The sequence below is a fragment of the Mirounga angustirostris genome, unplaced genomic scaffold, assembly GCF_029215605.1.
Source record: "Mirounga angustirostris isolate CCGP_5_RB_7025 unplaced genomic scaffold, mMirAng1.0.hap1 SCAF_4, whole genome shotgun sequence".
Taxonomy (NCBI): Eukaryota; Metazoa; Chordata; class Mammalia; order Carnivora; family Phocidae; genus Mirounga; species Mirounga angustirostris.
In genome coordinates this window covers 147,037,966-147,050,853 of record NW_026991712.1, presented here as the reverse complement: position 1 = coordinate 147,050,853, position 12,888 = coordinate 147,037,966, and the positions used below count along the sequence as shown (strand labels likewise).

The following is a 12,888-nucleotide window of genomic DNA, read 5'->3' as shown; positions in this document are numbered from 1 at the left end:
GTCACTGATACTCACTGTTCGTCACAGCGGGAGACGCCTAAGGTGAGGTGGGTGGAGGGCGACTCCCAGAGGGACTTGGCCGAGAGCAGGCAGCCACGGAAGCAGTTAGTCTGCCCTGCTGGAGGGCGTCCGAGGAGACATCTGGGAGCACATCATGGCCACGAGAGCTTGTAAATGGCAAAGTGGAGCTCCTCCCTGTGTGGCTCCCGCGCTCGCCCTCCATCCGCTGTGCAACTTACCTTTTAGGCTTGGTGGGGTGGTGGCGGCGGCCTGGAGCCAGGCGGGGCTGGCGGAACGCCCTGGAGACCAGTGGAAGCGGGAGGGGGGCAGGCAGAGGGCCAGGCCTGTGGGAGGGAGGCCGGGAGGGGCCGGTGCTGCAGGGTGGGCCTGGGCGGCAGTCCACCTTGAGTGACGAGAGCCCTAGCGGGCTGGCCTTGGTGTGTCCCCTGGGGATCTCAGAGCTGAGCTCTGGTCCCACGCAGCTGAGCTGCAAGGTGAGGCAGACAGCGCTGCCGGGTTTTACCCCCCACTACGGGAGGGGGAACAGGCTCAGAGACCGGGTGGTGTATGTAGTGCGAAGAGCTGGAAGTCTCACACGTGAGGACAGCTGCCTTTTCCACAGAGAGGTCTCCACTTCCCCCAAACCCCAAGTGCCCGCAGCCTCAGCCTCCCCACCTGCGTCCAGGGTAGGCTTGCTGCCCCGGGTGACGAGTCCAGCCTCCCCACAGCAGCACAGCCCCTTCTAGCTGTCACCGCCCCCCGCCCCGACACACACATCACGGATCTCCTCATCCCCAGCCGGACCACGATGGCGCCTAACACTAGGTCGGGCCTGGGGACTGAGCCCTGAGGGTCCCCACTACAGACCTCCTCTAGGGGCAGTGCAGCAATTAGGCCCAGTTTAAAGCACCTGCTGTGTGCCCGGCCTCGTGCGGGGAGCCGGAGCTACAGAACGAGCCCCGGTCTCCTCCAGGAGCTCCCAGTTTGCCAGCAGACGCGGACAGAGCGCTCTGCTCCGGATCCACGGAAGCCGTGAAGGCCACCTTTCCCCTGCCTGAGCTGCTGCCCACAGGTGACAGTATGCAGGGGTGACTACCCAACAAACATCCAGTTCCTCCTTGAATTGAGCGCCCACTGGGTGATTCTGGGGACAGGGAACACACGTCCCCAGCTCTGAGGAACACCCCGCAAGCAGGGGTGGGGGAGACGGTGAGGCTCGAGGCAGGATCCCCTCCCAGCTCAGCACCCTGCACCATGGCTCCCGTCTGCCTGGAGAGCACTGGTGGCCTGGGGCCCGCTGGCAGCGGCTCCGGGCTCCCGAACAAAAGCCTTCAGAGCCGCGTGCGGCTCAGTCCCAGTCCGGGTGCGTCTGCCCCAGCCGTGAGGCCTGCGCCGTCAGAGGCGTCCGTGCGGAGGAAGAGCCCAGAAGGCCTGCTCAAGAGGAGGGGAGGGCGAGCTGCGAGCTGCTAGGCCCTCCCAGCTGCTCCCGGCACCCCGTTCGGACTCCCCGTTCCAAGCAGGAGTACAGGGGCAGCGGCCGCTAACTTGGCGGCCCCTACGGGTGCGAGCCCCTCGCGAGCGCCAGCCCGTCCTCACGACCACCCTGTGAGGAAGGTTTGTAGACGAGGAGACAGGACACGGGTAGGAACGCACTCGCCCACGGCCACAGGGAAGTAGCGGCAAAAGCAGAGAGGAGGGCGCCTGAGTGGCTCAGATGGTTAAGCGGCTGCCTTCGGCTCAGGTCATGATCTCGGGGTCCTGGGATCGAGCCCCGCATCGGGTTCCCTGCTCAGTGCAGAGCCTGCTTCTCCCTCTCCCTCTGCCGCTCCCTCTGCTTGTGCTCTTCTATCTCTCTGTCAAATAAATAAAATCTTTAAAAAAAAAAAAAAAAAAAACAGATCGGAAACTGGCAGTTTGCGTCTGGAAGGGTCAGACCTCGTGAAGGTCTACTGAGCCCACATTTGGCTCCGACACGGTTTCCCTCCCCTCCTGCGGGCCTGGAGCAAGGTCCCCGAAGCTCGAGGGAAGCAGAAAATCCTACTTCAAATGTCCACACCCGCACACCCCACGACTTACGTGGGGCCCTGGCTCTACTCTGTGGACGGAGGCTGGGGCTGGGTCTCCCCACGTCTGCCCACCCCCCGCCAGGATGCCGAAGGCTACCCCGAAAATCCTTGGAGGTGAAAACAAGACCAAACTGAAAACAGGAGAATCAGTGTCCCCGGGGACCCCCAGCCTTGGCCTAGGGCGGAGGCCACCCGAGTGGGAAAGGCTGTGTGGCTACAGCTCCTGGGGCCCCCCTGGCCTGTGTGGACTCCCCACGGAACACAGAACCAGGAACCTCTTCTACTCGCTGAAAAATACCTTCCGGCAAACCGGCGTGTGTCGGCAAGACAAAAAGCTGAAGGTGCATTTTAGAACGCCCCCAGATGTCTGACGTGAGACTGCGGCCTTGCTTCCCAACCCCCCCTCCCCAAAGGCCACTACGACCCTGCAGAGCAAATGCAAAATACAGATTAACATGCCCAGGAAAAGAGGGTGGACACCTTGAACACAAAACAAGATCTTGTTATGCACCAGCAACAAAAACAGCCCGACCAGTCACCTTGCATTCTGTAGTCAGTATAATAAACTCCGACCCACGTCCCCCACCCCCCCGAAACATGTCAGGAAGGGCTGCGGAAAAAAGATGTCCCTTTAATAAAACGTTATCAACATATATCGTACACAAACTACAATGTATCATAATTACTTTTTTTTTTTCCTCTCTTAATTCAGAACCAGACTACAAGGTAAGAAAAAACACAGAAACAGCTACAATGTTCCCAATAATCCGCACAAGGTCTTTTTTCAGGCAGATGGTATCTCACATAGTATGATATACATGGATCAGGGAGGGAGGGAGGAGAACAGACAGCAGCTACAGGGGTGCGGGGAGGAGGGGCTGTAAATGTACAAAGAATTCAGGTGTCTTCAGGGCAAGACACAGAGGTTTCGATGGGAGCAGTGAGGTGAGGGAGGCCGTGAGTCACCCCCTCCTGGGAGGGGACAGGCTCCACTGTCGCATTTGTCGGTTTTTGAAAATAAAAACAGGACCGAAACAGCACGTCTGTTTGACTGGTGTCCCCCGCCCCCCACAGCTATTCCGAAGTCTTTCCATCCAGTTCCAAGTGTATACAGAGCAATTCTGGTCAATTTCCCATCTTTGAAAAAGAAGCAAGAATCAAGAGAAAAAAACCCAAAAAACAAAAAACAAAAGAAAACCCAAACTCCAGCCCTATGGTGCCCACACACACGACGAGGACGATGCGAGCCAGGGCCACGGGACGAGAACGCGGGGGTCACAGTTGCCATGTCCCAGGTCATAGCCATCCTGTCGGGGGCGGCCTCCCCCACTGCGCTCCGTCCAGGCCACCACCCAGCTGGCAGGATTCTCGCTGGGAAGACTGGGGTGGGGGCTGAGGACGGGGCTGGAGCGTCAGGGAGGCCGGGTGGGGGAAGGTCCAGAAGAGAGAGAGGAGGAAGCAGTCCTGGGAACACAGTGCATGCCACCGGGTCACAGCGCGTCTCCGCCGCGGAGTCCTGAAAGCGGTCGGGTGGTCGGGCCCCTCAGGCCACATAGTGGGGGAGGGGGGACGGTTCTGGGGTCCCACGTGTGCAGCTGCCGGCGCCACCTCGGCCGGGAGAAATCAAGCAAAACCGAAACAGGTTCCTTACCCTCCCTTGCCCATCCGCACAAACCAAAAGCCCCAAGCGGAGAAAGGTGACTTTCTTTTCTCTTTCCAAAAAAGGCCTTTTGAAAGAAACCACCGATTGTAAACTGCCCAGTTTATTATTATTATCATTATTTTTAGATGGCTACAAAGACAGCGTGAGACCTCACACCTAGACTAGCTTTCCTGGTGGAAGGGCTTGGGTACAGACAGCAGGGCTTGGTTTTTTTTTTTTTGTCCTTTTCTTTTTTTTTTTTTTTTTTAAAGAAGAAAGCAAAGAGGTTGACTGGGGTGGGGTGGGGGGGGCTTGCTAGAAGCTTCCATTTTTAAAAATTTTTCCCCCAAAAAAACCCCCCTGAAAACAAATTAAAAAATCCCAGTAACGGTAAAACCCCAAACAAAAAAAAAACAAACAAAAAAGTGTCACGTACATAAAAGGTCCTTTTGGGAATGGGCAAGGGGTGGGATTTTTCTGGTCACTGACTTGAAATATATTTTTATTTTGAGTTTTGTCCTTCATGTTTTATGGAATAAAAAGTTCGGCCTTTTTATTGCATGAAACTAAAACTGGGACAGGTGGGGGGACTGGAGGAGGAGGGGGGGCTGAGGGGGAGCAGGGAGACGCCCCTCCCCCAGCTCCTGGGTAATGACACCTCACTTCTTCTTGCATAATTTCTGGCATCTTCCCGCCTGAAATGCCGGCTCTCTCAGCGTCTCGGAGAAGAGGAGGGGATCACACGCTCATCGTCATGCTTGGAGAATACTGGAAGGGGCGAAGCAGAGACGGCGTTGTGAGGGCCAGGCTGTGCGAGCCTTGGGCGCTGGGGAGGGCCCGTCGGGTGTGTGGCTGGGCGGGGAAGCCTGGGGTGGCTCTGGCGGCTCGGCCCCAGCCTGTGCCTCACGGTGGGAGCTCCGGGGGCTGCCGTAACCCCCCCGCCCCCCCTTCTCAAGTCCCCCCCAGACACTGCCCTCCCCACCCAGGGCCGGCTGGGCTGCTTTCCTGCAGGGCCGAGCCAGGGCTCTGCCAGGGTGCCCTGTGCGGGAGCCAGTCTGGGGGTCTCAAAAGCTGCTGCAGCATGACCTTGTTTCTTCAAATGAGGTTGGAAGTAGAAGCCAGCCCCCCTGCACAGAGACCCCAGGAAATCTCTGGTTGCACGAACCCTCCTCCCCAGGACAGAAAGACGCGGACCCCCAGAGACCATGCTGCCCAGAGGCCCAGAGCACCAGAGCCCAGGCCTCTGGAGTCCCAACCCAGGGCTCTTCCAGCCACATCCACTTTCTCAGTGTTGGGAGGCATTGTGCCTCCCTGTAGATGCCTCCAGAAGGACCTGCCAGTGGTCACGGTGGCAGTGGTTGAGGCCATGCGGGGGGTGGCTGGGGGGGCTCTGCACTTTGTGGAGAAAAGGGACCGAGGAGAAAGCCAGTGACATGGCTGCCAGGACACCAGTCAGCCAGGCTGGCCTCAGCCAGCAGGCCCCACAACTTGTTCAACAAACAGCCCCTGGCCCTGTAAGAGGAGGAATCCAGGGGCAAAGCGGGGCGGGGGGGGGGGGGGGGGGGGACACGCAGCACTTACATTGTCGTTCTGGAAGGAGTGCAGGAAGTTCCCTCCTAGCTCACCGTCGTCCCGAGGGGTGCCTGGAGGGTTGCTAATGCCACTTATGTTGTTCGGAGAATTCTGGAGGGAGCAGAGAGGAGGTGAGCCCCAGCGCCCCAGCAACCGTCCCACCCGACGGGGAGACAAGTTTTCTGGGGCCTCGGGGCTGGGGCAGGGTGGATGCTGTCGGGGAGGAAACAGAATACACACTCACTTTTGGAAGTCCATCTATGTCACCTGACCCTGGAAGGAAGGAAGGCTCAGATTCAGTTTCCTGTTTGCTCTTCCGTGGAGAGGCCTCCAAACCCACCCAAATCCCACACTACTTCTGTGCAGAGTCTCCCGTCCTGGCTGGATCTCTGGGGATCTTCCTTAGGGCCCAGCCAAGGCCAGTGGGAGCGGGGAGGGCGGACCAGGCCTGGCTGAGCCGAAGACGGCCGCTGGGGCAGGGTCTGGTGCAGTGTGACCACGGGGCCGGCGCCCGCTTACCTAACGATCCGTTCATGTGGTGTGGCTCCATGCCGCCCATGCCTCCCATCGGGCCGTCTGAGCCTGGACCCATCGGGAACTGGGGGAGAAGCACAGGGCGTGGTGGCTGAGTGGGCCCCAGGCCCTTTGCAGCTCTCTCCTGGGCTCCCACACCCAGCTGCAAAAGAGCTGTGTCCTCAGGGGGCTTCCGTTCTGGCACGCCCCTCGGCTGGAGCTGGCCCCTCTCCTGGGCCCCCAGAGTTGTGCAGGGCAGAGGTGCTCCGCCCTACGCACCAAATGAGGACACAAACCCAGAGAAGGAAAGACACTGGGCCGGGGCCACACAGTGTCGCACCGGGACAGCTCTCTAACCAAGTGGCATGGACTTGGGCTCTCTCTGTCCCTAGGGTGGACCGTGTGGCTCCCCAGTCAGAACCTCGCACAGACACACACACACAAATGGATGACTGCCTGTGCCCGGCCAGGGGCCCAAAGTATTAATGCTTCTCCTCCCCATTTTACAGATAAGGAAACTGAAGCACGGAGAGAGTGGGAAATGCTCTGCCGGAGGCATCCCCGTCCCCCAGAGCTGGGAGGAGCTGGGAGGAGCTGGGATGGGGGCACGGCCTCTGAGTGCTGCCTCAGAGATGAAGGAGTTCCAAGGGGGAGGTGAGGAGATGGGGTCTACTGGGTGCCTGGGGGGAGGGGGGCGGGAAGGGGAGAAGCTGGGCAGGGGACAGCGTGGAGGGAGGCCACTGAGGACATCCCCATGCCGAAGTGGTGGTGCAGGCTGGTAAGAGGCCAGAGGCGAATCTGCTCCAGCCCCACCAGCCTCAGGCCTGTGGGGAACTATCAGACCATCTCAGAAAAGCAGCAGCGAAACGTCACATGGTCACGAAGGGAGGGCTGAGCCCCATCCAGAAAGCTAAGGCCCCGTGATGCAGACCGGACGTCAGGGTGGACAGGGGTGGACTGCGTGGCATCTGGTCCGTGCTGAGGGCTAGGGACAGAGAGCCGAGTCACGGCTGGGCCTCAGCCCAGAAGAGGAGCCCACAGCTACGGACACCCAACTACCCCACGGGACAGACGTGCGGCGTTGCAAAGGGAGCTGCAGACAAGCAGGGCCAAGGCTTCAGGAAGAGGCACTGGGGAGAGGGCAGAGAAATCCAAACAGGCTGCATGGAGGAGGAGGCAGAGGACCAAAATAACTGAGGGGTAGACTTGGGCAGGCAGAGACAGGTCGTGGAAGCCATTCTAAGTAGGGGTCCCGCATGAGCACAGGAAGAGGCAGGTAGCAGCAGGGAGTGCAGGAGAAGAGACCAGGGTGCCCAGGCTGCAGGGCGGGGCTGGGGCGCAGGCGCTCCCTCTCGCCCATCTGCCCAAACACGGACACCCCAGCCGCAGCCTCCTCGCCTCCTGCCGCCCCAGAGGCTTCCCAGGGCCACGCACAGGCACCGGGGCACATTTTTGACATCTGGCAACAAATTTCACACTTCTTAATCCAAATGAGAGGACGAGGGTGACTGACGTTTTAGGGAGTCAACTGAGGACACAACCCCATCAGACAAAACAGTCCCCAAGCGTGATAAGGTCATGAACATATGACTCTTAACATATTTAAAAAGATTTGAAATTATGTATCATGGTGGTTTTTTGTGTATTATTATTATTGTTATTTTAAATAGGCTCCATGCCCAGCATAGAGCCCACCACGGGGCTTGAACTCATGACCCTGAGATCAAGACCGGAGCCGAGATTAAGAGTCAGATACTTAACCGACTGAGCCACCCAGGCACCCCTCTTGCGTACTGTTAACAGCTTTACTGAGATATAATTCACATACCATACAATTGGCCCATTTCAAGTGTACAATTCCGTGGTTTCTCGTGTATTTAGAGTTGTGCAACCACCACCACCATCCATTTTAGAACCTTGTCATCACCCCCACGAAGAAGCCCTGTACCCCTTAGCAGTCCCTCCCCATTCCCCCTCAAACCCCCAGCCCCAGACGACCATTAACTTGTTTCCTGCCTCTGTGGATTTGCCTGTTCTGGGCATTTTGTATAAACGGAATCCTCTATGAGCTTTCGTGGCTGGCTCCCTTCACTCAGCCTGTCTGCAAGGCTCACCAGTGCTGGGGCACCGAAGAGGACTTCATGCCTTTTCTGGCCAAACCCGCTCCGGCGTACGCAGACTGCACGTCCTCTATCCCTTCAGCCGGGGGACACGAGGTTGTTCCCACTTTCTAGCCATCACGAGGTGGACACGCGCTTTGTTTCTCGTGCGGAGAGACCGACCCCAGAGTAGGAGCGCCGAGGCATGCGGGGACCCTGCATAGCCTTCCGAGGACCTGCCAGATGGTTCTCCACAGCAGCTGCGTCCTTCTCGGTTCCCACCTCGGGAGCGTGCAGAGCTGAGCTCACTGCGGCTTTGCATTTCCCCGGTGACAACGAGGCGGGGCGTCTTTCTGTGTGCTTGTTGGCTACCAGTGCGTCTCTGGAGAAATGCCTGTCCTGACCCCTGGCCCATTTTGTAAACTAGGCTGTTTTTTCATGACGGAGTTTTAAGAGTTCTTTGCATATTTTGGATTCGAGTCCCGTATCAGGTATGTGATTTGCAAATGTTCTCTGCACTCTGTGGGCTGTGTTTTTACCTTCTGGAAGGCGTCCCTTTGAAGTGCAGAAGTTTTCAGTCTTGATCAAGTCCCATTTACCTGCTTTTTGCTTTTGTCGCCTGTGCTTCCAGGGTCACCGGGGAGAAGGCTTTGCTTCCGGCCAGGCCCCGGAGATGCACCCTGTTGCCCTCCTTCAGCGCCGCCGGGCAGATGGACTGTGCGCGCCGGAGTCTGGGTGTCCTTGTGAACCGCACTCCGACCTCACACACCTGCTGTCCCTGCACTGCTCCTTTATTCTGTGTTAGTGACCTTGTTACACACATGCTATTATCTCAAAAAAGCCAGAGTAAGGCTAGTTAACGGGACCAGTGAACAGAGGACTAGTTAAATGAACAGTCTGTGTGAGAAAAACATAACATTTTTATAATGTTTCTGGTCCTCTAATACAGTAATTTATTTGAGCTCTTTATTAGGTATTTATATTTTGTAGGCTATATTACTATGTAGTCTTAAACAAATATGTTTTTTTAAAAAAAGCTAAACGTGATGGACTGATTAAACAGATACTACTTATGTTTGATTTTTAAAAATCACATTTCTTGGGCGCCTGGGTGGCTCAGTTGGGTAAGCGACTGCCTTCGGCTCAGGTCATGATCCTGGAGTCCCGGGACCAAGTCCCGCATCGGGCTCCCTGCTCAGCAGGGGGTCTGCTTCTCCCTCTGCCCTCTTCCCTCTCGTGCTCTCTCTCATTCTCTCTAATAAAAAAAAAAAAAAAAATCACATTTCTTGGGGCGCCTGGGTGGCTCAGTCGGTTAAGTGTCCGACTCTTGATTTCGGCTCAGGTCATGACCTCAGGGTTGTGGGATCGAGCCCCGAGTCAGGCTCCGAGCTCAATGGAGTGGGGAGTCTGCTGGAGATTCTCGCTCTCTCTCCCTTTGCCCCTCCTCCTCCCCCCTCCTCTCTCACTCCCACACAAGTGGGCTCCTCTCGAATTAATATTCATTTGAGAGAGAGTGCAGGCAAGAGCACAAGCAGGGGGGAGGGTCAGAGAGAAAGAAGCAGACAATTGAGCAGGAAGTCCGACACGGGGCTTGATCCCAGGACCCCGGGACCATAAACCAACCTGAAGGCAGACACTTAACCGACTGAGCCACCCAGGTGCCCCAATAAATAATCTTTTAAAAAAATCACAAGCATCCGGATGGGAACACAGGTGGCCACATTTCTGGATGGGCCCGGGCCAGGTCACGAAGACATGGCTGGAGTGCGAACCCAGGCTGAGTTTTCTCCAGGGGCTGCGGTGGAGCTGCCGGGGTGACCCATCTTGCTTTCGCGGGTGCAACAGGGCAGAAGGTGCCTGCTTTTCCCCCAGAACTTCTCTGGATTGCCTACAGCCTCTAAGCCATGCTTTTTAATTTCTTTAGGTAATGGTAAACTGAATACAGAGGCAAATGCAAAATTCACTGTGACCTGCCACTCTGCTCTTATCAGGCCCTGCTGTCAGCCCAACACGGTGACACGGAAAAAGCCTCTCTACAAACACGTCTGTGCATGGAGTACGTGGGATGTCACTGACTCGCACAGGTTTTTAGACCTGCAGCAACTCCCTTCCAACTCTCCTAAGAGGTCCATCATACTCTATCTACAGGCTAGTTTAGGGAGGCCAGAGCTTGTCAGTCAGGTCCTCTGCATCCCTAAATCCATCAGCAGGCCTGTCCTGTCTCAGATGTCCGTCACCTCTAAGCGTTCCAAAGCACCGTGGAGGTCGTTCTCACTTAAAGCTCTCGGGGAAGTGGCTGAAAGCACAGAGGTGAGATGAACTTGTGAGATCCAAGCTGGACTCCAAATAAGTTATAGTTTTTTTAAAAAAAGATTTATTTCAGAGAGAGAGACAGAGAGAGACAGCACACCAGCAGCGGGGAGTGGGAGAAGGAGAAGCAGACTCCCCGCTGAACAGGAGCCCGATGCGGGGCTCGATCCCAGGACGCTGGGATCATGACCTGAGCTGAAGGCAGATGCTTAATTGGCTGAGCCGCCCAGGTGCCCCGTAAGTTACAGTTTTAATCAAGAAGCTGAGAAAGTTCTATTTAACGTGGCTGCTCTTTACTGGTGACAGGTTTTGAGTTCTCGGGCAATCTCATTTCCAAAACCCAAGTCCCTACACTTCGGCCGATGAGGTTTTGATGCAATCCCCCAACCCCCCCCCGGAATGACTCAGGAGTGGTCTGTTCATCCTCTTCTAGGCTCCCGGTAGCCTCCTGAAAGATCACTGAACAGTTCTAAATTCACAGCGTAAACATTTCCTCTCTACATTCTCATCTCAGTGTGGTTCCCATTAGAGAAGGACGTCACGGCAGGCTGACCCATTAACACCTTTTCTATGCCAGCAACCGTGCGGGCACGTGTCGACCAAGTCCAAAGTCCCGTTAAGTGTATCTGCACATTTTGAGGAGACTGACAGGTGACCCAAACCTTTCATTATGAAAGCCTGGCATCACAGGTGAGCAAGCCATACCCTTTGGCAGCAGAGCTGGGGACAAGGTGTGTGGGACAGTTAGCAGGTAAGAAGTTTATACACCAAATGAAATGTGCCAAATATGCAGATAGAGGGGCCAAGTTGAGCTTGTATTTGGACAAGAGAAGAGCCATCTTTCATTTGTTTTCTGCAGTTTCATTAAAATCATCACAGAATGGGCGCCCAGCTGGCTCCATTGGTTAAGCGTCTGCCTTCGGCTCAGGTCATGATCCCAGGGTCCTGGGATCGAGCCCCGCATCGGGCTCCCTGCTCTGCAGGAAGCCTGCTTCTCCCTCTCCCACTCCCCCTGCCAGTCGCTCTCTGTCAAATAAATAAATAAAATCTTAAAAAAAAAATTAAAGAAATAAAATAAAATCGTCACAGAAGTCAACACACTGATGTGAAGCTCCCTCCAGCTTTTGAGTCAAAGTACCGAAGAGCTGGGGGACGTGTTTTTGTCACCATGACGCAAGGCACCACTTGACAGACTGTGGGAAGCTCCAGATTGCTGGCAAGAGCTGACAGAATCAGCTGGAAATCAGAACGCCCCCTTCTGTTGGCACACAGGTGCAGCCTCTGAAGCCGGGAATTGAGCCTCCTCAGTTCATGGAGCCACAGCGGGAAGGGCATGGTGGCGGTGGAGGTGGGGTCTGAGTGCTGTGCCCTAACTAATCCGCTGGCCGCCCTCCCTGGCGGAGCCGGGGCACCTCTCGGGCCGCGTGAGCTGTGCTGTCCGGCCCGCACCCGCAACCCAGGGCCTCCGTGCCCCCTTCTGCCCACCGTGCGGGACCTCTGTGGCCATCATTCCCCTCCCTCAGCGCCGTGTGTCCTCCCCGACCCCGGCAGCCACCGGTCTGGTGAGGTCGGGGCCCCACTGGCGCCCGTACTCACAACGTGGAAAATGAGGCCGGCGCGATCCTGACAGAGCACAGCAGTGAGTCCGCGGGCAGAGCCAAGGCGGACCCCATCCGGGCTGCCGTGCACTTGAGCTGCCCCCGGAGGGCCGCGGCATGGACCGTCCACTGGGAGCCACAGGCCACGAGCGCTGGCGTCCGTGGTCAGGGGAGGGGCGGCCGCGGCAGAAGGGTCCTCTGTGCCATTTCCAGCTGATGCGGAGCCCAGCGAGCTCAGTCCCTGGCTTTGGGGTGCCCCAAGAGCCCTGCTCCCTCCCACCCAACCTTCTGCATCCACTGCCAAAACCTTGGACACTCGCTGTCCTGGGACACAGAGCTTTTAGTGCTAAAACCTGATGCTTGGTCACCCTAATGAGAAGCAGGGGTGATGGGGTGCTGGCTGCCCAGGAGACGGACAGGGATGGTGGAGCAAGGGTGAGGGAGTGCGGTTCCCATGCTGCTCAGTCACGTGATCCTCGGGTTGGGTCCCCCTGCATCCAGCAGGCATCCGGAAGACCGAACACGTGCCGTGTCCAGCATGGGGCAGTCCCTGATCGGTGTTCAGCCCAGTGGTGATTCAGGTGTCACATCAGGACCCAAACCCACAAAACCGAACAAAGCACCCCCAAAAGGCCAGAATAACTTTGGGGCCCCGTGCCCACCCTCTGGCTCTGCAGTCCAGACTGTTCGTTTGGTCCCCCAGCAGCCTCCTTTCCAGACACGCTCCCCGAGGCAAGGCCAGCATGAGTCACCTCCCCCGCCTGGTGCAGAAGAGCTGTCTGCAAAGGTGAGTCAGACCAGCCCTCTCCTCAGGGAGCTCCCAGCTGGGAGACGGAGACGGGCCAGAGCTGCAGAGTCAAAGGGCCATCCGGCACAGGGCAGGGGACACAGAGGTGGCGGGTGAGCAGCAATCAAAGTGGAATTTGAGCTGCAACATCACTGAGGGTTGGGACCTGGAGAAGCCCGGGGGGGGTGGGGGAGAGGGTGGCTTCCCAGCCAGGCAGGGAGGAGAGGCCAAGAAGCCCCAGGGTGCAGGAGTCACGGGGCTCCCAAAGGGGCTGGAGGCACAGGGCAGGCGGGTGTCCAGA

At 57.2% G+C, this 12,888-nt stretch overlaps 1 protein-coding gene across 11 annotated transcripts in view; it reads right to left on the bottom strand.

Annotated features, from left to right (window-relative positions):
* Positions 1–2,677: 2,677 nt before the first annotated feature.
* Positions 2,678–12,888, bottom strand: part of SSBP3 (single stranded DNA binding protein 3) — a 163,024-nt gene continuing 152,813 nt past the window's right edge. For 10 of the 11 annotated variants that reach the window (XM_064589081.1, XM_064589080.1, XM_064589090.1 and 7 more), the window contains 4 exons: positions 5,800–5,878; positions 5,525–5,553; positions 5,290–5,391; positions 2,678–4,476 (listed from right to left, as the gene is read on the bottom strand). In XM_064589081.1, the coding sequence (XP_064445151.1) occupies positions 4,447–4,476; positions 5,290–5,391; positions 5,525–5,553; positions 5,800–5,878 (240 nt within the window). In that variant the 3' untranslated portion in view covers positions 2,678–4,446. Of the gene's footprint in view, positions 4,477–5,289; positions 5,392–5,524; positions 5,554–5,799; positions 5,879–7,907; positions 10,189–12,888 lie in introns of those variants that run through there. The other variant, XM_064589088.1, reaches the window with a different exon arrangement.